The 25,932-nt window shown below is 36.7% G+C and overlaps 1 protein-coding gene across 1 annotated transcript in view; it reads right to left on the bottom strand.

Annotated features, from left to right (window-relative positions):
* The window catches only part of LOC133765356 (transmembrane protease serine 11D-like), a 36,509-nt gene extending 12,329 nt beyond the window's left edge, over positions 1-24,180 (bottom strand). Inside the window, exons 1-5 of the mRNA XM_062198936.1 lie at positions 24,036-24,180; positions 20,406-20,524; positions 13,563-13,630; positions 4,754-4,911; positions 1,106-1,144 (exon numbers count right to left, since the gene is read on the bottom strand). Of these exons, the coding sequence (XP_062054920.1) occupies positions 1,106-1,144; positions 4,754-4,911; positions 13,563-13,630; positions 20,406-20,524; positions 24,036-24,180 (529 nt within the window). The remainder of the gene's footprint in view (positions 1-1,105; positions 1,145-4,753; positions 4,912-13,562; positions 13,631-20,405; positions 20,525-24,035) is intronic.
* Between the last annotated feature and the right edge of the window lie 1,752 nt (positions 24,181-25,932).

The following is a 25,932-nucleotide window of genomic DNA, read 5'->3' as shown; positions in this document are numbered from 1 at the left end:
AAATACCATGGTAATACAGTTGCTGTAAGGCCACAGGATATTCTGGAATGGGACTGAGGGTTTCTGACACCTAAATGAGGTTTATTTAAATGTCGTAAAAAGCCCATGAACACTCCAAAGGCCAGAGCCAGTATGGGCTGGGATGGACCCTTCACCCAACCCTAATTCCTCTCAACACCTGTTCTCATGATGTTTTTCTCTTGTTTAGAAGTTAGAGGTGATCACTACTAACACTTTCTATTGTAGGATTGGCTCTCAAGGAGTGCTCTGCTTCAGTAGGGCAACCACTTGAAAGCACAAGCACCCAAAGGCATTTTTTTTTTGCCAGTTCTCCAGGTAAAGGGATGACCCAACTGCTGCTAAAAATATACATGCAGTAGTGGTTCCTTTGATTCATCCTCCAAACAAATTCATTTAAGTCTATTTTCATTCAGAATAAGCATGGATTAAATTTGTAAGAACACCCATGGGGTAGCATCATCTTGTAAAATCACTTAAGTATTTGAGGCAGACCAGCTGTCCAGGTACATTGAACTAATTTCCAACTGCATTTTAGTGGCCACAGAAGTAAACTACTGTATTCCAGGGATTGCATTGCTGGTAACCTTGCCTCAGAGTGTGTAGAATGATGACACTGGATAATAGTGATTTTCCCTTCAGATTATAGATCCCAAGCTGACAGGATTTTTTTTTTTTTTTTACTATACATTATGATTAACGTGAAACCACAACTAAGCAAGCCATTCTGGTGGTTAGGAGAAGCCATGTAAGTGGTGTCATCAAACATGGTTTACAAGTCTACAGAAATGCCACCATAGAACCAGGACAGTAAAAGCTTCTTAAAGCTGCCAGGAAAATTTTCATGAGGCCAATCTTGAGAACAGACTGGGTAGAACTCTGTTGTCACTTCATCCCTTTTTTGGAAAGAGGAAAAGCCTTGAGCATCACTCCCTGAACCAGTGGAACCAGCAGAGTCTTGTTTCAATAATCATCACTCAGCATAAAGGCATCAACTTCACAGACACTTCCTTGGCAAAAGGCATGAAGGGTAGCACTCAGATGCCTTACATTTTGCCAAACTCTATTTACAAAATCAAATACTTACGTTGGGTGAAGATGGTTTCTGTATCCTGGCCAGTAATCTCTAGAATTTTTAAAACAATGAGAATGAGATCAATCATATGCTCTGAAAATCATTTCATTTTGATTTCTTAATGAGTAGTACTCAGACAGCCAGAGTCAGGTGGGTTTTCAGATTTCCAGGCTTCTGTTGGAAGCATCTCTGAATCATGGACTGCAGAAATCTCTGTGCTTACAACCTTCTCCCAATTTATTTTTATAAACACTGATTTTTGTGCTCTAATTTCTCACCAGTACATAAAAGATATCTCATCTATGGGGCCGGCGCCATGGCATAGCAGGTAAAATTGCCACCTGCAGTGCTGGTATCCCATATGGGCCCCGGTTTGAGTCTTGGCTGCTCCACTTCTGGTCCAGCTCTCTGCTACCGCCTGGGAAAGCAGTAGAGGATGGCCCAAGTCCTTAGCCCCCTGAAACCGTGTGAGAGACCTGGAAGAAGCTCCTGGCTCCTGGCTTTAGATCAGGGCAGCTCTGGCCGTTGCAGCCATTTGGGGAGTGAACTAGTGAATGGAAGAGTCTCTCTCTCTATCTCTCATTCTCTCTCTCATTTTCATTCTCATTCTTTCTCTGCCTCTGCCTCTGTAACTCTGCCTTTCAAATAAATAAGTAAATCTTAAAAAAGATATCCCATCTCTCATTCAGTTTCAATGGGAAAACATAAACATAAACATGTACATGAGATACAATGTGACGGAGGCTATATTAGCTATATAATTGCTCACTTATTTAAGTACATCTGTAAGCATATATAGATATATACCAGAGTACTTCAAAAAGTTCATGGAAAATGGAATTAAAATATTAGTTTATTTTGGTATAAGGAAGTTTCAAAATCATATATATGAAGGGTCTTTATTAAGTTTGTGAAAAATGTATATCAAAAATCTAAACATGGATTTAAAAAACTGCACCAAAATATATTTATGCTTTAACCCCATTTTCTTAAAATGTTTTGAAGTATCCTTGTGTGTGTATATTACTCTACTGGTAATAGTCTCAGTGCTGTAGATTTAACAGTGAGAAAAATACAGGAGCACTATCAGCACATTATTTACAGATAGAAATCAAGGAATCATTCACATAAATTTAAGCACAAAGTGAAAGAAGAACGGAGAGAGTAACTAATGCTACTTGAGAGAGAGTCACAGAAGTTATCTGTCTGGAGGAAATAACATTTTCATTGTGTTTTGAAGACCTAACTGGAAACCTTCAGGCACACAGATGGGGGGAAAGGCATTACAAATGAAAGATGTTGTGAGCTCAAATGCATGGAGGTGTAGGATGTTTGTGGAGCAATAAAGTCAGCAAAGCTATTAAGTGTGTTCCCCCTAGGGAAATTGTGGCAGCTCCTAGAAAGGAAACTTACATCAGTGTGAGGTGGTGAAGGTCTGTTTATCCTGATTGAACATCTGTGTAAAGCATGGTTTTCTCTGCATGTCCAATACTCATCTCAAACAGTGTGACCAAACCTCCTCCAAAATTTGTTGTTCATTTATATTTCCTCCTTTAGAAAATTACATCACTTCCACTAATAGCATGCAATCTGAAATTGTTTCAGATTCCTCTGTTCATCATTCCTGCATCTTACTGGTCTCCATGGTCTGTGTCTTTTCACTACCCTTTTAGTTAGCGCCATCCTCCAAATCTTTTTTGCTGCTACTTTATGTTTTCAACCACTGAGATTTGTACCATTATAATACCCTTCCAATAAATAACCTGCAAGTAACCTGCTGCCACTTTGGAGCTTTTTCTATTCATCTATCTTCACTTTATCTGACTTACTTTTTTCTGAAAATGTAGATGAATGTTGTATCATTTCATACCTGAAATTTTTTATTAAATAATCCGTTTTATTTCCTCTAAGATAAACTTCTCAAAACAGGTTATCATGCTCCCTAAAACTAATTTATACAACGTGATTTCCCATCAGAGATTTCACAGTGTTTATATATTACATTTGCTTTGCAAGCATCAATGGAACAAATTTATCCTTTTTATGGAGGCAGAAAATTAAAAGAGCTGGCTACTGTTCTTCACTCTTTGAATAAGAGTCTTGAGTTTGAATCCTGACTTCCTCATATGCTGACTGTATGACCCTGGGCAATTATCCAATTTTTCTAAGAGGGAACAATAAAGTATCAATAGGATCTGATAGTTGTAAGGATTAAAATGGAGAGGGAATATGTATATAGGCACTTAGAGTTATGTGTTGTAAATATTAAGTGCTCATTAAATACGTTCATTGATGAGAATGATGAGGATGATGACAATACAAATCATTCCAACAAGACTCTCCCTTTTTTGTTCTGCCAAAACATCATATTTACTACATGCCTCTTCTTTTCATGCTCTCGGACTCTGGCAATTCTCTCATCTCAAATATGGACATCCTACTCCTTTTTCAAAGTCAGAGTCTATTCTCCTTCATGTAGTTTTGCTGAGTGATACCAAACACTCTGGTGTCCTCCTTCCCTGGATTCTTGCAGTGGTTACTGCTTTTGCTTGATCATATGCTATCTTAAGTCAGATCTGCCATCTTGCTTGCTATCTTGTGTTGATTCATCTTTTGCTTCAAGCATATTATGAGTTTCTGGGAGATGGATACCATTCTTATGATAGTGTTCTATCTTCACATTGTCTAGTGCAATGTTTAACAAATATCAGGCCTTTGGGAAGGATTCCTTAATGTATGGGATCAGAGGTAATTAACTGTTTAACAAGCTAGTGCATGAGCATCAGCTAGTCAGAAAAGACATGGCCAGGCCATACAGTGGGAACTGTGTCTTGGAGTTCTTTGCTCAGCTAAGCATTAGCTCTTTAGTTGCAGGTGGAGGAGCTGGGAGTTCAGAATGGAGGATGGGAGTATGTGGAGGATATGAGGGCTAACTCTGTAGGCCTAATATAGTGATTACCAACAAATGGGAAAACATTTGAATATTTTGAAAACCAATATAACCTTTACAGGTACATGCCAGTTCACTGTAAGAACAACCAAAATCACAGTTTATTACGCTAGTAGCACATGACAAAGTTGGAGGAGTGTTCTTTCCTGAAAAACTTCTTTCAGTTACATAACAATTATTTATTGACTATCAATTGTTTGATAGACATTGAGTGGTAGGACAGAAGAATGAACAAGGCATACCACTTCTCACTTTTTGGAATCTTACAAAGTAGTGTGAAGCCAAACAATACAAAAATTGCACAAATGTTTCCAAATTTTCTATCGGGATAAATGCTAAAAATGAAAATTAAGAAGTCTTGAAGTGAGTCATTAATTAAATTGTTCTGTGACCACAAGCATCTACTTACCAATTCAATAGCATATCCAAAAATCAAGTCTCTTACAACAATATCTCTCATGAGGAGTGGTGGAGGGATAACTAATCATGACTTTTTTAGTAAATTTAATTTATTATGCAAATACTAAATGATTATTCAAATCTTAGAATGTTTATATTAGATAGCTACGTATTCTATTTAATTTTTAATGCATTTTCATGAAATTTATTTCCAAAGAAGGACAAGTCAATCTCTCATTTAACTAACATGTGAATTTTAATTAGTAAGTATGAAGGATATCCTAAAATAAAGTGGTATAAAGGATACTTGCCTGTTACCGTAGTTGAAGGGTTTATTTCCAAGCTTCCAGAGTTATTCAGCATTTGCTGTAAAACAGCCTGAACCCTTCTTTTCATTGCATCACCATTGTTGTTTCTAGTGACTCGGAATTTCATTACAACATCTGCTATCACACCATTACTATCCTGCCTGTAAATCAAAAGGACATTTTACAAAATAGATAATTTTTGAAAAATTCACCTAAAGAATTTAACTTTAGATCAGAATCACATACTAATGTGTGTGTATGTAATATGATATCATAAATTTTATTTTAATGCACAGTATATACTATACCTACCATATAGTACAGCTGCTTCTGAAGTCAGAATGCCTTTTTTACTGTGTGACTTTGGGTACTTTATTTTATTTTATTTGACAGGTACAGTTATAGACAGAGAGAGAGAGAGACAGAGAGAAAGGTCTTCCTTCCATTGGTTCACTCCTCAAATGGCTGCCACAGTCGGCGCTGTGCCGATCTGAAGCCAGGAGCCAGGTGCTTCTTCCTGGTCTCCAATGCAGGTGCAGGGGCCCAAACACTTGGGCCATCCTCCACTGTCCTCCCGGGCCATAGCAGAGAGCTGGACTGGAAGAGGAGCAACCGGGACTAGAACCTGGAGCCCATATGGGATGCTGGGGCCACAGGCAGAGGATTAACCAAGTGAGCCACAGCACTGGCCCCAGGGGTACTTTATTTAACTTTTTTTTTTTTTAAGATTTATTTTTCTGAAAGGCAGAATGACAGAATGACAGAGGGGACAGAGGGGATGAGAGAGAGAGAGAGAGAGAGAGAGGGAGAGAGAGTGAGAGAGAGAGAGGGGAGGAGAGGAGAGATCTTCCATTCTCTGGTTTACTTTCCAAATGACTTCAATGGCCAAGGCTGAGCCAGGCTAAAGCTAGGAGCCAAGAACTCCTTTTAGTCTTCCACATGGGTGGTAGGGGCCCAAGCACCTTCTGCTTTTCTAGGCACATTAACAAGAAGCTGGATCAGAAGGAGAGCAACCAGGACTTGAACTGGCATTCCAATATGGGATACCATGTTGCAAGGTTCAGCTGAACACACTGTGCCATGACAATGGACCCGTTTTTTAATTTCCCTGTATCTAAGTCTCCTCATATGTAAAATGGGTTAGAATAAAGATTATATGAATTAATATGCACAAAATTTTGAGAAAAGTGAATAGCATACAATGAATGCTTTATAAGGTATTAGCTATTATTAGAGTTGCTATCTAAAATTCATCTCTTTAAATAAAATTATTAAATGACAAAGTTTCAAATTTATGTGATTCATGTTATTTTTCTGGTATCTAGATCTATTCATCTGGATAAAACAGCTACTTTGATTTTTGTAGTCCTACCTTTTCAATTAACCACAGAAACTGCATTCTTCACAATGAATTTTGCTAGCTTCACTAAAGATTTTATTTATATAAAATCCAGTTAAATTCCACTTTCTTTCATGTAGTTTAGCACCTCCACCACCTCCTCTACCACACATTGTTGGTCCTCTTTTCTGAAAAAGCACATTGGCCCTTTTAGCCCCTTACTTTCATCTCAATGGTCAGTTCTGACTTAATTTATTGCAGATAATAATGTAATATTTATTTAACATATTAAATGAACACCTTTTTGTCCTGATATTCTAAGTTTTGGTAGTTAGCTGTGATCAAGTTTCATAGTTGCTGTTCTTGTAGGTAGTTCAGTTGGAAAAACAGACACTGAGAAAATAATTACAACTTCCATATGTAGCAACAGGGAAGCCTAAATAATTAAAAATTTTAAAAAACTTTTTCATGAGACAATCAGAAATGGTAGATAAAATATAGATTCCATTTAAAATATAAAGCTGAATTCACATTGAAAGTAAGGAAAATTCCTGGAGGCCAAAAATTAAGAATGTTGATGTTATGTGATAAAGACTAGAATATTTAGCAGGTTTCCATTTGTTATTTGCATGAAATTGGAGATGGGTCCTAGGCTAGTGCAAAATAGGGAGTTTGACTTGTGGTTTTGACTTAAAAACAGGAATCTGAAAACACTAAATTCCCAGTGAAAGTATGAGTTAAGGAAAAAAAACTCACCATCTTATAAAAGAAGAAGAAGCTTATGATAAAAAAATAATTCTCTTCTGATAATTCCTAATCATTGCTTTTGCTATATGATTGAATTTGCATTAAAATTTGCATATTCCCAAGAACTTTAAGCTAGGAAATTAATTAAAGAAATAATTTGTCCATGTACTGCTGATTCCTGAAGAGGAGGAAGCAAATGCTCTGAAGAATGTATGCTAAATCCAGGCTGCAGAGGATCCTACTTGGAGAGTGGGATTAAAGGTGGGTGTACAATTCCAGTGGGAAAAGATCTATTATGAGCTATAGGTAAAAGATCAAGAAGAGTATTTGCAACAAGTTCACATAACAGAATTCACAGGTAAATAAGTATGTGTGAAATGGCTAATGATATAAATGAAGAAATCATATATATGATAATAGCAGAAAATATTATCAAGAGAGACCAAGCAGGTTCTCAAAAGAAATAAATGGGACTTACTGGCAAACTTACTGAAAACTCAATAAATGGGTTACATAGAATGTTACTCAAAGCTGAAGGGAAGTTAGTTAACTGAAAGGTGAAGATGAAGAAATTACACAGGCTTTAATGTGGAGTAAAAAAATGAAAAAGGATCAAATACAGGTTAAGAGACACAAAAAACTCAATGCATAAAAAGCAATGCTAAAGAAAAGCACACACACAAAAACACAGTGATATTAAGGAGAAAATGAAAATTATTAACAATTGTTGAAGATGTGAAACTTCATGCCACAATGAATCTGAAACACATAAAAAATGGATAAATTAAAAGAAAATTCACCTATAAATGCATAAAAATTAAACTGAACTTCAAAGAGAAAGAAAAATTTTCAAGCAATAAAAGCCAGCTACCAAAGAACATGTTGACTGACAAGAGATTTCTCAATAGCAGCAATGGAAGATCATATATAATTACATCTTCAAAATGCTGAGAGAAGACAGTTGTTAACTTAAGATTCTTATATACACTAAACTTTTTTTGAGAATAAAAAAAGGACATTTTTCAGACCAAAACCAATCAAAAAGAGAAATTATTACTCATGCACTCTTAACAAAAAATTATTAAGTAAGTGCTTTAGTATGAAGGAAATTGAACTTAGAAGGACAGTGTGAAGTGTAAGAAGAAAGAGGAAACAAAGAAAATGACAAGCTATGGCTGTAAGCATTACCTACACTATTATATTCGCTAGTATGGGTAATAATTATAATGACTAATCTGAAGACATTAGAAACAAGGTGGAACTAAAACATCATGAGTAATGACATGAACAAAAGTTCCACGTTTCCTGTATTATTTGGAAGGAGGGTAACGGTTTAAACCAACTCTTGTTTACATTTTAAGGGCAATAACTGAAGTAATAGAAATAGAATGTACCACTTTTGAATTAGTGAAAGAAAATGAAAAAAAAAAAAAAAAAACCTCAGCCATCCAGTAGAAAGCAAGACAGAAAAAAAAGGAAGCATAGAAAAAGTAGGAGAAAGAAAGCAAAAGAATATGAAAGGAGCAAATCCGAAGGTACGTCATAAAGTAATATGTCAATAAAGTTGTCAGTTAAAGGCAAATATGGTCAGAATGTAATAAAAGATTAAATCTAGCTATTTGCTTGTTGAAGAAGAAATATCTAACCTGTAAGCACACATACATTTTGAAAAAAAAAAGTGGATAAAAATATATTAAGCAAATAACTTCAAGAAAGCCAATGCAGCAATATTAATGCCAGAATAAGAGATTTTAATATTTAAGGCTTTAGGATTGAAAAAAAATCATTAGTTATGAATAAAGAGTAGTAAAATACCCAGATTAAATAAATGATTCATTAGGAAGATATGATTATTCTAAGCATATAGACAGCTAATAATATATCCTCAAAAATATATGGAGCAAGGAGAATCAGAAAATCCTAGTGGTGGATTTTGTTTGAATTACATAATTATTGTTTGATAGGAAAGAACAAAATTCATCATCAGCAAGCAGACTGACATATATATGACACAATGTATAACATAAATGATATCACAAATCTCAAGGAAAATGATTCAAATGGAAAAATTAAATCCAACATCCACTATACACTGTACATAAACTTAACTCCTGAATATGAATAGTAAAAATTTAAGGATTTAAAAAGAAAATATGGGAGAATATATACATATATACTCCCTTTCTTCTTCACATTTAAAATTCAGTCCTGTCAATTCTACCTTAAATAATATACTTTAAAATTGCTTTTCCACAATAAAAATGCTATAAACAAAGATTAAAAATATACCATATGTAGGGAGAATATATTTGGAACTCAGAAGATGGAGAGATGTTACCCATTGTAAATACACAACTCCTATAAATACATAGGAAAGATACTAAGAAACAATAGAAAAAAGCAAAAAATGAATATGTAATTCAAAGGTGATGTGTCTTTACTGAGTGATAAACAGTATTAATAATGCTCAGACAGGACTAAATATGTTATGCCAATTAATTCATTTGATCTTCACAATAATCCTGTTATTATCAAAAGAAAACAGAGGCACCATTAAAGCTAAGTAATTTATCAGTGGTCACACAGCTAATAAGAATCAGCACTAGAATATGAACTTAAACAATTTGGCTCCAGAACCTATATGCAATACTATTAATGAAGTAAAACTAAAGAGTAGCTTATTGCAGCCATTGGACTGGTAAGAATGAAATTAAAGCTTGACTGTACCAAATATTAGTGAAGATGTGGAGCAATAGTGTCTTTCAGACACTGTTGATTGAAATGAAAATTTCCACAGCTTCTTTGGAGAAATCTAGAAATTTCACTTCTAGGTATATACTTTTGAGAAACCCTCTCATGTTACACATGGAAAGAATATTCATTATAGGATTATGTGGAATTCAAAAGCTGGAAAATATTAATACAAGTCAAATGTTGAATGAATAAACTGTGGTAAGTTTATATAATAACAATGTAATAAACAAATGTGCCACAGTTAAAAGTGAATAAGCTTAGGTTTAGTTTATTTTTAACATAAAAATAATTTGAACAAATTTATAGAAAGACACTGGACAATACAATTTACATGCAGTTGGAAAACATTCAAAACAATTCTATATGTCAGTTGTGTATATATTCATATACAGGTAAAACATAGGCACATATATGAGAAAATCATTACAGAATCCTTTTCTCCTTCACATTTAAAATCCAGTCCTGTCAATTCTACCTTAAAGTTTTATCAGGGATGTCACCATTTTTTGCCATTATTGTTATCTTCCTAGTCAAAGTCATCAAAATCTCTACTTTATTTTATTGCAGTTCCCTCTACAGAATCTCCAATTTGTTTGTTGTTCTTGAAATTATAACACCATTCATTGGGCAAACAAAATTATCAACTTAAAAATTAGCCTGCTCTAGTTTTATTGGATTTTAGTTTCACCTGTGGTTGCTATGGCTGGGCCAGATCAAATAATTTTTCAGGATTTAGATGGTCCTCAGGCCAGATGTTGCCCACCCCTGCTTTAAAATCCACAGTTGGACCATGTCACTCATGTTCAATGGTGTCCCACCTCACTCATAATAAAATTCAAACCCCTTTCATGGCCTACAAAGCCTAAACCATCTTTTTTTTTAAAAAAATTTTTAAATTTACTTTGAAAGGCAGAGTTACAGACAGGGAGAGACAGACTTAGAGAGAGCTTCTATCTTTGGTTCACTTCCCAAATGGTTGCAACTGTCAAGACTGGGCACACTGAAGTCAAGAGCCAGGAGTTTCCTGTGAGTCTCCCACATGAATGTTGAGGCCCAGGCACTTGGGCTATCTTCAGTTGCTTTCATAGGCACATTAGCAGGGAGCTAGATAGATGTGGAGTAGCTGGGACTCAAACTAGTTCCCATATGGTATGCTGGTGTCACAGGCGGTGGCTTTACCGGTTACACCACAATGCCAACATCAATCTACACCATCTTGTCTTTGGATTGTCTCTGGCCAGGGTCATCTCCTACCATCTCCTACCTGTTGCCTTCGTTTTACCCACACAGGAACCTTTTACCTTTGTTAATGATACCATGTACATTCCCACATCGAGAACTTGGTTTCTCTGCTGGGACTACTCTTCCTTAATACATTTCAGTTCCTTCTCTTATTTTCTTCATGTTCTACTCAAAAATCGTTTTTCAGAGAGTCTTTCCTGTTTTCCTCATCTTGTTTATGTTTAATTCTTATTCCTTTATCCCATTTTATTTTTTATAACACTTATCCCATCAGGAACACATATATTTACATGATTTTTTTTATCATCTGACATCTCTGACAGGAACCCGATTCTTATCAAAATAAGCAGATAGTTTTGTACTTCTATATCTAGAACTGCATCTAGGATCTGGCACACAGCAGTCACTTATAAAGTTTTTTTTTTTTTTTTTTTGACAGGCAGAGTTAGTGGGAGAGAGAGAGAGAGAGAGAGAGAGAGAGAGAGAGAGAGAGAGAGAGAGAAAGGTCTTCCTTTTTCTGTTGGTTCACCCGCCAAGTGGCTGCTACGGCCGGCGTGTTGCGACCCGTGTGCTGCGCCAATCCAAAGCCAGGAGCCAGGTGTTTCCTCCTGGTGAAACCATGTGGGTAAAGGGCCCAAGGACCTGGGCCATCCTCCACTGCACTCCTGGGCTACAGCAGAGAGCTGGACTGGAAGAGGAGCAACTGGGACAGAATCTGGCACCCCGACCGGGACTAGAACCCGGGGTGCCGGCACCGCAGGCGGAGGATTAACCTAGTGAGCCACGGTGCCGGCCCTAAAGTTTTAATTGAATAAAAGCTAGTGGTAGGAGAAGGGAATGGCACTGTGGTGAGATACATTGATGACTTCAATAATATTTTTGAATTTTTATTTCTTAAATTAAGGTCTAAAAATACAACATGTTTCTTAGACAAATATGGATATTTGATAGAAGGCATGTATTTGTTTATTATTTTCATGATGTTGATACTCAAAAAGTTTCATAATAAAAGTGTCTGGGGTAGTATTGACAGAAAAGGGTCATTTCATCTTAGACCTGAACTATGAGTAGGAAATGACTAGATGAAGGTGGACAAATCATAGCATCTGCTTTCTGTATTTTGAGAGTTTCACATCTTGGGACCTTCCTAAACCTTGTGAGATTACCGCTCCAGATTTCTTTCTTGAGCAACTAGGTTGTAAGTGATGCCCTTGATGGGACTAGGTAACACTAGTGGCATAAACTTTAGTGGGATAGAAATAAATAGCATATATTTATTTGGATATATTAAAGTTGAATCATCTGCAAGGTATATCCATGGGATGACATCATGTGAATAGTTGTGTCTACTCATGTCAGTGATGGAAGGGGACTGCCCAGAGATACATGAGGCTAATCAATGTATGCATGGTAATGAAGATCCTGAAAGGAGAGAATGTGAACTGAATATACAAGAGGCTGACACTGCAATCTGATGTTCAGCAACAGCTGAGGATTGTACAGTGATGGAATTAGAGGTAGCAAAGGACATTGAGGACCAGTGGCTGGAAAGGTAAGAGGAACATCAGAGGTATGTGGAGTTGTAAGAATCAAGGCATGATACTGTATCCAGGGCAGACCATCAGTGCCAAACACTATTGAAAGGTCCAGAAAGAGAAGTAACATGATTTCCTTGGGTTTTGTGATTTGAATGTCATTGTTGAAGTTGGCAACAGCAATTTGTATTTTGTGGTGTAGTCAGAAGTCAGACTGCAGTAGATTGAGCAATAAGTGAGAAGTGGACAAAGCAAGAGAAAACGCAGATGGCTCATTTAGTTCTTCAAGTTTTGAGGCATAAGTCTTTGAGCACTAGTGACTGGTACAGAGGCTTTCACTAGAAAGTTTAATGAGAATGGGCTCTGAATTGACTGAAATGTGTTTTGAAAAATATACATACCATGGACTCTTGCTACTCTTCTATGTCCTCATGGAAAGTTATCTGAGTTACTAGGTGACTCTTCAGGGAATAAGAAAAATAAATTTTCTTGTGATGTTAGTATTTGAGAAAAAATAGAATCCCTCTATCAACCTAATAACTTTTGCATATTCTTTGAAGGACTGAGGCATGTTGGCATTAAAGGCATTTATGGGAGGGTAGGTCAGGGTGGTTATTTCACATCACATCACATGGACAGGACATATTTAACTAAGGCAGGAATGGCAAATAACTAGTACACATATGGCTATCCTCCTATTATTAGTGGGTGACAGACATATCTTGAATTTGGCCACAGAATTTTTTTATTATAGCATTCCAGGAAGATAAAATCAAAAGGCCACTTCTGATGTTAGTTGTGATGTCATGATCTTGGATGGATACTCCCAGCAACACAGCGTTATCCAATTGCAGGGGGCACTGTTTACATAGACTGCACTGTGAATGAAGTCCACTGGATTAATACAAAAGGTTGGTCCTGTTACTATACTTTCACTTCAACTTTCCCTCCACCCTTTCCTCCTTCCATTTTAAGAATTGGAGTAATATGGTTATTAGTAACTAGGTAGAACATATATGCCACCATGTGGAGGGGTTGGAAGAGGGGGAATATTGTTTGTTAAGTTGCCCAGCATACAACTTCTATAATGCAACAAATTGTGCAAATGTGTGATTCATCATCCATGCTATGAATAAAAGTCAATTGGTGTAAAACTGCATCCATGCTTATGTGTTTTTCATGTAGTTCCACTCACCTCAGTTTGACAACATGAGCTCTAATGAACTGATTTCTTAAGTTTGATCCTTGGAGTGTTTGACTAATCTGTAGAGAGAAAGTAAAACAAAATCTCTGTAATTGCAATTCTTCTCTCTTCCAACCTTGCAACATGGAACTGATGTTAGTGAGGAGTAAAGACCTAAAATTTCAGTTTTGTTTTGTTCAGTTTCATCACTAACCACATGGAATTCATGTAGGCAAGTTATATAACTTTTTGGTGCAGTGCTGATTTCTTCATTTATTACACAGAGATGATACTGGATATGTTGAGTTTTCACTAGTAGTCATTCTAAACACATTGGGTATTTTACTCAATGGGAGGTTATGCTATATGACTTGCTAGCTGTTGTTAAGAGGGTTTGGCAGAACCCAAGCTAACACTGAGAAAGTCTCTTTATACAATTGACAAAATGTAATCTACCAACTTTTTTTTTAATGAGTGAAGACAAATTGAATCAGATTAAAATGAATGGTGATAAAAAAATCTCTCTGAAAGGAAAGCAGTCAAAAGCATGCAGAAATAATTTATTTGTGAATAGCTGACTACTACAACTCAGAATCTAAGCATCTACTTTTAGTAAACTTTACATTTAGTCATTGGCCTTTTCTCTACTTCCAAAATTATTAATATGTTCAAATGAATTTACTTTTGCAAGTTTTGTAAGCTGTACTTTTGACACATGCATTACATTGGAGAAAAAGCAAATAAACAATTAAAAAAAGGTAACCATTTTATGTCTTCCCTCTATTGTGGAGGTATGTGTGACAAAACTAGCTTAGAATATTGGCCCTCAGTAATATGAGTATTCATAATAATAAAGATATTGTCTATTTAAGTAAATTCTAACAAAGGGAACATAATTAAATCAACGAGTACAACAGGTCAAAAAGCACTACATAGAGAATGTAATAGTCACGTATTTCTCATTTTTAGAGGGAAAAGGTCTTATTAGCTTTCCATGATTATGTTGGATACACTCCTATAGTTAAAATGTCTTATGCATGAGTAGCCAAAACAGATATATTGACTTGTAAATTATATAATGTAGTGAAACTGTACAATTAACAATGGATATTATAAAATTTATTTACAAAATTAGCAATTAAAAAACATAAAACATACACTTGTTTTATTCTCCTTATTTTTAAATTAATATTTTCCATGTTATAATATGACTGGATAGAATTTATAACTTATGAACAGTGATAAAGAGATTCAAGGACCTAATTCTAATCTATTTCAATATTTGGTTTTAAGCACAGGGAAAGTTTTCACATAATTATGTAGCTACAAATGCATGAGGTTTATTGACAGAACTAACAGATCATGCCACTAAGTTGTCGGTATTACCTAATTTGACAAGCTTTTGTTGAAATTAAGCAAATGACTTTCTGTTTTTTAAGATCAAACAAAATGAAAGGCATTACATTTTATATATTTTTAAAAGAAATGTGTTTAAAATTCACTAAAAATGACAGTTAATTCTTTCCCCAGATTTTTTTGTATGTAATGACTCAGCACTTTTATCAGTAATATACTTTACATCATTTTCAGTACAACAGTACAAAAGAAAACACAATCATCTGATGGTGGTCACATTGTCGAACATTTTTAAGCTTTTCTCTGCAGGGCATGAGTTTACTTAAAAATCAATTAATATCTCATATTTTTAAAAAATAGGTATGTATGTGTGTGTGAATGTGTGTGGCATGTATTAAATATCTTCTAAGGAGCATACCACTGACTTGTATTACGTTATCTGAAACTGTGATTTTTTATAAAGAATACAAGAGGTGCCAATTTTCATGTTTTCTTGTTCATTACTGTGCTTACATATTGCCTTCAAATTACATGCTTTAAAATTTATTTTTATTATGTGGGATTCCTCTCAGTCTTCCTGCTGCTTTGGGGGAGATTTTAGTTTACTTTTATACTGGATAATATAAACTTGCTGTTGTAAACTATGACTGACATCGCCAAGTGAAGGTAAAAGTGTGCTGGAGCCTATGAAGTCAACCCCACATACCATTTCCACCCTCCCCCCGACCCAGGACTTACTGTGTTGAGCATCTGACATAAAACCCAAAAAGGGTGCCCATGTCAATCCATCTGTTAAATAGTATCAAAGCAAAGTTTCTTCCCTTCTGCTTCTCCAAAATATTTTTTTTTATTAAACTTTTATTTAATGAATATAAATTTCCAAAGTATAGCTTATGGGTTACAATGGCTTCCCCCCTCCCATAACTTCCCTCCCGCCTGCAGCCCTCCCCCCTCCCGCTCCCTCTCCCCTTCCATTCATGTAAAGATTCATTTTCAATTCTCTTTGTATACAGAAGATCAGTTTAGTATATACTAGGTAAAGATTTCAACATTTTGCCCATATAGCAACATCAAGTGAAAAAACTACCATTGGATTACTAATTATAGCATTAAATAGCAATGTACAGCACATTAAATAAAAGAGAAACATATGAGTAATCTTGGAATATTTCCTTCTATCACTCCACTAAATTGTTGGTTCTCCCACATTTCTCCCACACAACCCCATCTTGGAGACTCCTGTGGACTCCAACCTGACTATAATCATGCCATTATTTTTGTGTCCCTAGGCCTTAGCACAGGAACTGACAGAATATAGGATTAATTTGTTCGCTCATTAAATGTTTGAATGTCTAGTATGTGCTTATTTCTCTTGCAGGCATAAAGTCACACTCAATTTTGATAAATGGATGTGCTAAAATAAATTTTTTTCCAAAAACACTGAAGATATAATTGAAGTCATAAGATTAATTTTGAATTAATAATACATTCTTTCTTTTCCTCTGTTTCTGTGAGATTGCCAGTAGATGCATTTAAAAAAATGATAATCCTTACTTAGTATATACTGAATCGATCTTCCATATATAAAGATAATTGAAATGAAAAAAAAACTTGGTTTTAAATTGGAAATTGCATAGAAAATTAATCAATTTTTAAAAAATATCATGTAGGATCTCTGTCCTTAATGTGCTGTACATTGTGATTTAATGCTATAACTAGTACTCCAACAGTATTTTTCACTTTGTGTTACTATGTGGGGGCAAACTGTTGAAGTCTTTACTTAATATATACTAAACTGATCTTCTGTATATAAGGAGAATTGAAAATGAATCTTGATGTGAATGGAAGGGGAGAGGGAGCGGGAGAGGGGAGGGTTGCGGGTGGGAGGGAAGTTATGGGTGGGGGGGAAGCCATAGTAATCCATAAGCTGTACTTTGGAAATTTATATTCATTAAATAAAAGTTTTTTAAAAAATGATAATCTGTTGGAATATCAGCCCTGATAGAAAAGAAGAGTTGAAATCATTCAGTTGATCCTAGATATGGCTCCTGATTGTAGTCTCTTGTTTTATTTGCAGAAACCCATTTAATTAGAAGGAACTCATAAGTTTGAATGCATGTACTTTGCAAACAGTTGCTTCATTATTTCTAATTGGCCTTGTTCATCTATTCAACAACAGTATTTGAGCATCTCTTGTGTTCCACCCCCATCTGTCAGGTATTGGAATACACATAGAGGGTCCCACAGTCTCATAACTTACCAGGAAAGACAGGCACTAGTTAAATGCTTATATACTATTAAATTATAATCCTGATAAAGGCATTAACATAGTAGAATGATTGGATCCAGTCCATGATATTAGAGCGACTTCTCAGAGGAAATGCCTCCTGGGCCAAACTCTTCTGGAAGAAGCAGAGGGCAGGCAGAGAAAGCTTTATGGGTGGAGTGACTGGCACATGCACAGTCTCATGGCAGCAGCCAGCAGGTGGCACTGAAGGAATGATAAAAGGGCCAGAGCTACTGCACCATGAAAAGAAGCACCTGGGCTACAGTGGTAGAAAAGGTCTGACCATGCAGGTCTTGTCGACATGAGAAGCTTTGAGTCTTTATTGTAAATGACTGGAAGCCACTGAAGTGTTTTCAACAAGAGGATAGTATAATCAGACTTGCAACTAGAGAATAATCTCTCAGGCTGCATTTGGCTAATTAGTTTTACAGAAGGAATAATGCAATTAGACAAACTATTTCTGATGCTGTTTTGATATTTCAAGATAGAGATGATGGCCTGGATAGGTGTGACAGCAGTGGATATGGACAGAAGTGAATGGATTTGGGGGAAATATAGGATGTAAAATCTACAGAGGGTGGTGACAGACTGGCTGTTTAGGATGATATAGAAAAATATTTCAAGGATGAAGACTAAGTTTCTGGTCCAAATAATTGAGTAAACACCATTGCCAGGGACTTTGAATTTGACTTCAGAACATAGTATTAGTTGAAGCTTTGTGAAATAGCTGGTGGATATATCAAGGTGACAATTGGGTGCAAAGATCTGAAGTGCAGAAGGAAGGTTTAGGCTGGAAGTTAAAGTAAGTCATTGATGGTTGAAGCAATGGACATGGATGAGCTCATCTGGAGATAGACAATGGTGTGAGAGGAGAGGAGAGGAGAAGACAGGAGAGGAGAGGAGAGGAGAGGAGAGTGTACTTCAGGCCTTACGGAATTTCAGCTTCTCCTGGTCTCCCATGCCGGTGCATGGCCCAAGCACCTGGGCCATCCTCCACAGCAGAGAGCTGGACTGGAAGAGCAGCAACTGGGACAGAATCCGGTGCCCTGCCTGGGACTAGAACCCGGTGTGCCAGTGCCACAGGTGGAGGATTAGCCTATTGAGCCGCGGCGCTGGCGACGAATATTTTAAAGAATATTTGGGCCGGTGCCACGGCTCAATAGGCTAATCCTCCGCCTTGCGGCGCCGGCACACCGGGTTCTAGTCCCGGTCGGGGCGCCGGATTTCGTCCCGGTTGCCCCTCTTCCAGGCCAGCTCTCTGCTGTGGCCAGGGAGTGCAGTGGAGGATGGCCCAAGTGCTTGGGCCCTGCACCCCATGGGAGACCAGGAGAAGCACCTGGCTCCTGCCTTCGGATCAGCACGATGTGCCGGCCGCAGCGGCCATTGGATGGTGAACCAACGGTAAAAGGAAGACCTTTCTCTCTGTCTCTCTCTTACTGTCCACTCTACCTGTCAAAAAAAAAAAAAAAATAGAATATTTGGAATGGAGAAAGCCATTTTTACCACAATAGAGAGAAATTACAAAAATGACTGATAACTTTGGCTACATAGAAAATTAAAACTTCTATTTGGCATTAAAACAGCAGCATAAATAAGATTAAAAGTTAAATCACTTATTAGAGAAATATTTGCAACATGAATGAGAGACAATGTATAATATTTTAATAACCAGAGTTTTTTTCAAAATCACATAAAAATGCAAATGATATAGTAAAAAAATGCCTAAATTCATGACCATCCAGTTCATAAATAAAATTATAAACTATTCATATATGAATACAGATTAAATCTCAATTGTAATCAAATAAATATAAACTAAAAAAATGAAATATTGCTTTTTACCGATTGAACTAGAAATAATTCAATAAGCTAAAAAGATTTACAATGCATAGTGTTAATGCTGTGGGGAAATGGGCATATTTATATACTGCTGGTGGAAATGTCAACTGATGGATTTTACAATGCAACGTAGAGATTTATTTAAAGTGCATTAACCAATATACTGACATAAAAATAGTTAAGTATGTAAAAACATGGGGAGTCCTGGCTGCTCTGCTTATGATTCAATTCCCTGCTAATGTGCCTGGGAAAGCAGGAGATGATGACTCAAATGCTTGTGTCCCTGACACCCATGTGGGAAACCAGGGTTGGGGCCCAGTAATTTTTTAAATAAATCTACCAAATTATTCTGTTACATGTTAAAGTTTTAGAAGTATTGTATCAATGTAAATTTCTATGACTCTAAAAAATGTTAAAGGTTGGGGCCAGTGCTGTGGCATAGTGGGTAAAGCTGCTACCTGCAGTGCTGGCATCCCATGTGGGCACGGGTTCAAGTCCCAGCTGCTCCACTTCCGATCTAGCTCTCTGTTATGACCTGGGAAAGCAGTAGAAGATGGCCTAAGTCCTTGGGCTTCTGCACCTGTGTGGGAGACCCAGAGGAAGCTCCCAGCTCCTGGCTTTGGATCCGCGCAGCTCTGGCTGTTGCAGCCATTTGAGGAATGAACAAGTGGATGGAAGACCTCTCTCTCTTCTCTGCCTCTGTCTCTCTGTAACTCTGCCTTTCAAATAAATAAATAAATCTTTTAAAAAATGGTAAGGATGAGCGAGCAAACCATACTGGTGGACTGTGACTCTGCGGGGCTGCAGGTTACACCCTGGTTTGTGATAATACGCAGATATTAAGGATTCACTTGTGAAGCTTCCTGGCAGGTAGCTCACCGACGTCTTCAAGTAAGAGCACAACCTTGCTTTGTGTATTTCCATTCAAACTTCTATGTCTATGAATAATCCAGATTGGGACGTTGTCCAAACAATATTGTTACTGATGTGGTAAGCATATTTTAATATCTGCCACCTTATGTTTTTAGTTGTATGGGGCAAGAAGAGAGAAGGCAAAATAAAAAGCATTTAAAAAGGCAATTTTGTACTTAACTCATACAAACAATAGACTTCCTGTTTTGGAAGTTGTAACCAAATAAAATGCACAGAATACATGGCCTCTGACACTTTTTACACACGATTAAGAAAATGTGATTAAGAAACAGTATAATAGCACACTAAGTTGGGGAAAGAACAGAGAAACATATCTTTCACCACTCAAGGGGAAAAATCTTGCAGAGCAACTGGCAGCTGAAAATACATCACAAAAGGTTAGGTTTATTATCATATTAATTTTATGGTGGGATAAAGGATAGAGATAAATATTAACTTACCATAGATTCAATTCTTTCACTCAATAATCTGTATTCCTGTGTAGCTGGTGAATTTAACTGATTGCTATATTGAACATTTCGAATTTGAAAGCTGCTGTGAAAAAAGCAAGATTTTTTATCTGGAAAAGAAAGAAAAGAAAAAAAAAAGAAGTCACATTACTATTTATGTGAATATTTTATTAGGATTATGTAGAGTTATATTATACAATTACAAAATTTTTTCTTTTCTTAAGAGGAAAAGGGGCCGGTGCTGTGGTGTAGTAGGTTAAGCCTCCACCCTGAGGTGCTGGCATCACATATAGGCACCAGTTCCTGTCCCTGTTGCTCTTCTTCAGACCCAGCTCTCTGCTAATGGCCTGGGAAAGCAGTGGAAGATGGCCCAAGTGCTTGGGCCCCTGCACTTGTGTGGGAGACCTGGAAGAAGGTGCCAGCTGCTGGCTTTTGATTGGGCCAGCTCCTGCCCATTGTGGCCATTTGGGGAGTGAAGCAGTGGACGGAAGACCTTTCTGTCTGTCTCCCTACCTCTCAAATAAATAAAATCTTTTTTAAAAAAAGAGGAAGAAAATTCTAAGTTAATGTAATTGTAATTATAACAAAAGTATTTTTCCTTTAGTTTCCAGAAAGATTTGCAAACCCAGACACTCTGTAGGTGAACACAAGGAGCGTGAGCAGTTTGAGCTGGTGGTGCACATTGGAAAGGAAGTTCTTTGTGCCAATCTGGAAAGGATTTCTCTTGTCTTAACACCAGGAAAGGAGGGGAAATAGTGGCTCTTTATTTTCCAGAGATGGGGAAAGGTGATTTACCAAAGTTTTGGAAGCTCAAAACCTTGGTTTCTAACAATTGTTCTATCCAAGACTGCTTCTACAGAGAGCCATGCTGAAAGCTATTAGCCTACTCTGGTCTTGGTGGCAATGACAGTGGGAGGGGTGAGATCAATAAAGATCTGCAGGTGGGGGCTAGGGTTGTGGCATAATTGGGTTAAGCCACTGACTAGGGCATCCCATATGGGCACCAGTTCAAGTCCCACATGCTCTACTTCCAATCCAGCTCCCTGCTAATGCACCTGGGAAGGCAGCAGAAGATGGTTCACGTAGGTGGTTCCCTGACACCCACATGAGAGACCTGGATGAAGTTTCTGGCTCCTGGCTTCAGCTTGGCCCAACCCTGGCTGTTGAGGCCATTTGGGGAATGAACAATGGATGGAAAATATCTCTCTTTTTGTCTCTCCCTCTCTCTCTGTAACTTTGCCTTTCAAATAAATACATGAATAAGTAAATCTTAAAAATGAAGATTTACAAAGCCACACTAAGATATATGAAAATCAGAATAGAATTATCTGAGAAACAAAAAACTTGTTCAGATGTACTATATTTTTCATTCTTACCATATATAAGGGAGATTTGTGGTTTATTCATTAAGAAATATTAGTATGAATAACTATAATATGATGGTATTCATTTATCATTAAGGAAAGATCCAAGTAACTCTGAATAAATTTTAAAATTATTTCAGTGCATCGGTTTTTAAGATACCCACACTCTGCCTTGTAGTAAATGAGTTTGATTACTGCTTCTGCCTCCTGATTCTAGCTTCCTGCCAGTGCACATCCTGGGAATCAGCAAAGATAGCTCAAGCAATTGAGTCCCTGACATGCACATAGGAGATGTGGATTTTATTCCTACCTCCTTGCTTCAGCCTCTGCCTAGTCTCAGCTATTGTGGGCATTTGGGGGGTTAACTGGCAGATGGGTGCTCTCTGTCTTTATTTGTCTCTTTCTCTTTGCCTCTCTCTCTCTCTCTCAGGTAAATAGAATTTAAATCAATTACTTCAAATAATATTCTTTATAAAGGAATTAGTGATTTACCATTGTTTTTCTGAGCTAAATTAGAAAGGAAGTCTTTGAAAAGATATCTAATTTTATTGTCCACTGTGAAGTATATTCATTAAATAGAGTCTTTTAGAAGACATATTACACTGTATGAAAGAGATAATGTCCCTAAAATATGCCTTTACAAAACTCTGAATCATTATGAATATGGTTATAATCTAATGAAATCTGAAATTCCTGTTTTTTTGGGTAGTCATTCATTCACATAATTTATGCAGAAAAATGCCAGGATCAGGAAGGTACTTGTTGATCGTGAGGGAAGGGGTGGTCCTTTCCCATGGGTCATAAGTGACACCGGGTGTACAGTTTGAGGACGATTTATGCAGTACCTTCTCTTTGTGTTTAACTGTTATAGTACAGCATCATTAAGAGTGAAAATCCACTAATTTCCTTTTCTACTTCTTTAATTAAGATAGTTGACCCAGGTGATTTGATAAATGTAGCAATGTATAGTAAAAAGTAAAATTTAGCCACAAAGCTTTCATTTGATTAACTAAAGTTATTACTGGTTTTCTCTAACACTGATAATTTTTCTTAACCATTGGAAATTTACCAACCTGTACATAGTTAAGCATCTTTGCCTATTTACAGTAGAAGATAGAGTAAATGATATTTTCTTTATCTCATTTTCTCTCCACACACACACAGACATACACACTTGCACACCCACTTGTGTGTATTAAATGTTTTAACAGAATTACAGCTAAAATAATAAAACCTCAAGGTATATTTTAAACGAAAAATTGAACTGTGTGGTATCACTTATCGAACTTTGACGTATTTATATATCTACAATAAAGCAACTGAAAGAATATTCATCTTGATTTTAAGGAAATTGTTTATGAATGAGCAGGGCATACATATTCTTTACATTATTTTTGTACGTGCATTCTATTTCTTGGTGACTTAATAATTACAAACTTAAATACAAAGAATTATAAAGGAACATAATGTTTTTAAAGTTTGACTTTATCCCTTTCTACTTCTCACCTGCAAATATATCTTCTAACCATCATAACTGTTATGTTTGTAAGACTGTGTTTTCAGGAGGCAGCACACAAATTTTAGGTGCTGAAACTTAGGGTTCTTTGTAATATTTCACTTTCATGATTTTATCATGTGTTATTCAGTAAAGAAAGAAAGAATGATATTAACGTGTTAAAAATGGGCAAATTGGGGCTGGTGTTGTGGCGTAACGGGTAAAGCTGCCTCCTGCAGCTCCAGTATCCCATAGGGGTGCCAGTTTGAGTCCCAGCTGCTTTACTTTATATCCAGCTCCCTGCTAATGTGCCTGGGAAACAAGTGGAGGATGGCCCAAGTCCTTGTGCCCCTGCATCCACATGAGAGACCTGGATGAATTTCCTGGCTCCTGGCTTTGGAAGATCTGTCTCTCTTTCCCTGTCTCTCTCTGTAAATCTGCCTTTCAAATAAATAAAATAAATATTTTTTAAAATGGGGCAAATTTCAGCATCAGAGGCTTCAGGAGATTTTTGTCCTGTGGCTAGAATAATTCTTTAAAGTATAACGCTATTTTGCCTACTAAAAATGGCCAAAAAAGAGAAGAGAAAAAATATTGATTGAAGAAAGATATAGATATGAATGCATAAAGAATTACAAGTAAGGTATATATTCATTGCTATATTAAGAAATAAAATGGTAAAAAAAGAGAAAATAGCAAACTTTTCATTGGAAAAGGCACTTAGTTATTCAGTTTGGAAAGTGATAATCTTCTGGTACTCACCAAAAGCTAAAAAGTGAATGAGTAGAGCTACGATCACTGCCAGGACCACCACGACTGCTACAACAATGAAACAAATCACGTATGGATTCAGGAATCTCGAGGTCGATGATCCCCGTGCTGGCCTTAGAACAAGAGCAAAGATCATAGAGGCTTATTTGCATCAGTCGAAGAAGCCATTGCTACAGTGCTCATGAGCGTCTGTTTTTCTCAGGTGTTTTATCTTGCATATCACTCCACTTAGAATAATATAGTTCTGGAAATGAACTGAACAAAGGATTGTGAAATGAGTTTTGTTTTGCAGTTTTATTTTTTTCAGCACTGCTGAACTATTAACATTTACAGTAATCTGATGGGAGAACAAGGAAACCTACCTATGGTTTGAAATTATCTCTCCTTCTTTTGCAAGTTGATGAAGTTCTCAAGAACAGCAGAGCAATGATCTCTTTGTTTTACTACAACAGCTTCTAAGAGCCCTTACCAGCTAGTTCTGTAGTAATCCCCTTACTGAGCTGGATGCACTGAAGAGAGATCATTTGGCTTGGAAGGAGGGTAGCAGGAGGTAAAGAAGCAGGGTTGGAATTGGAGAAAGATCATGACAGCATCACTCCTCACTGTGATAGCCTGCATATTATTAAAAATGAGGATGTGGGCAGTGGCAGGGGTCTGAGGTGCAGAGGGGAAGCAAATACCTGAAATGAATTAGAACTGCTTCAACACCTGAGGGTTTATGCAATTTATCATTTTCCTCATGGACTTCTTCATTATAATGTAGATCAACAGATTTCATACTAGTACAATATCTGGTATTACACTGGGCATATAGCTTAGAAACAACCTTATTCCATCTTCCTTCCCCCACCTCGCACACAGTCACACATACACACCAAGGATGTCACCAGAGGAGCTGGATGTGAACTCCAGTTCTATCCCTTGTGTGCTTGGAATCAGGCTGTCATTTATTAGAGACTTTTATCTTAAATATGGGAATATAAACTGCTGCCTGACAAGGCTATTTTGAAGATCAGATTAGGTTATGTGATTCATTATAAAATATACATAGATTACTGGAGGCAGATCAATTTGTCAACTTTCAATTTTGTTGAATAAATACATTATGAATTACAAAATTTGACTCACTTCAAAGAATGATCATTGAAAAAAAAGGGCATCCAAATACGTAAAATAGGAAGGAAGTAAAATATTCATTTGTTACCTTGTGGAGTTACATAAGGTTACAAATGCACAGTGTTCAGCATTTGTGAGTTCAGTAAATATTAGTGGCTGCTGAGTAGTGTAAAGTCAAAAACAGACACAGTTGGAGGCATTGGTAAACCCAAAAGGCTACATGAGTGTCAAATGGATTAATCCTCCCTGCAGCAATTAAGGACTGACTGTATTTCCAGAGATGAACTGATATGTCAAGGTCTGTAAATGTGGAGTGGGAAGTATTGAAAAACAAGACTAAATTGAAGGTCCCAACCTATACTCCCCATAAAAACCCAAAGGCTGAAATCAGCTTGAGATCAGATGAACCTCCCTTGGCAATGACTGTAAAGCCAACATTGCTTTCAGTTCACAGAAAACATCTCAAACTCAGTGACTGAAAAGCACCACAGAGCATATGACTCAATATCAAAGGGTGTGGAGCCCAAATTACCTTAATCTCACAAGCCATAATTAATTGCACAAGAGTGGATTGTTCCACCCTATAGCAACAGCTAAGGAAATATCTACTTTGTTGTTTGTAGTTGAACCACTGTATGTTGCTTATTACAAAGCCTATGCTCACACAAGCTCAGTTGTGCCCAATGTTGTTGTGGTAAACTCCTACATAAAATTGTGCTTGCAAACACTGAGTTCTGCCTCATAAATTATTAGAAATCTGTGAAAGAACATA

This window comes from Lepus europaeus, chromosome 8 (genome assembly GCF_033115175.1).
Source record: "Lepus europaeus isolate LE1 chromosome 8, mLepTim1.pri, whole genome shotgun sequence".
In the NCBI taxonomy this organism is placed as follows: Eukaryota; Metazoa; Chordata; class Mammalia; order Lagomorpha; family Leporidae; genus Lepus; species Lepus europaeus.
Note: the sequence above shows the minus strand (reverse complement) of the source record. Positions and strands in the feature narration are given on the sequence as shown.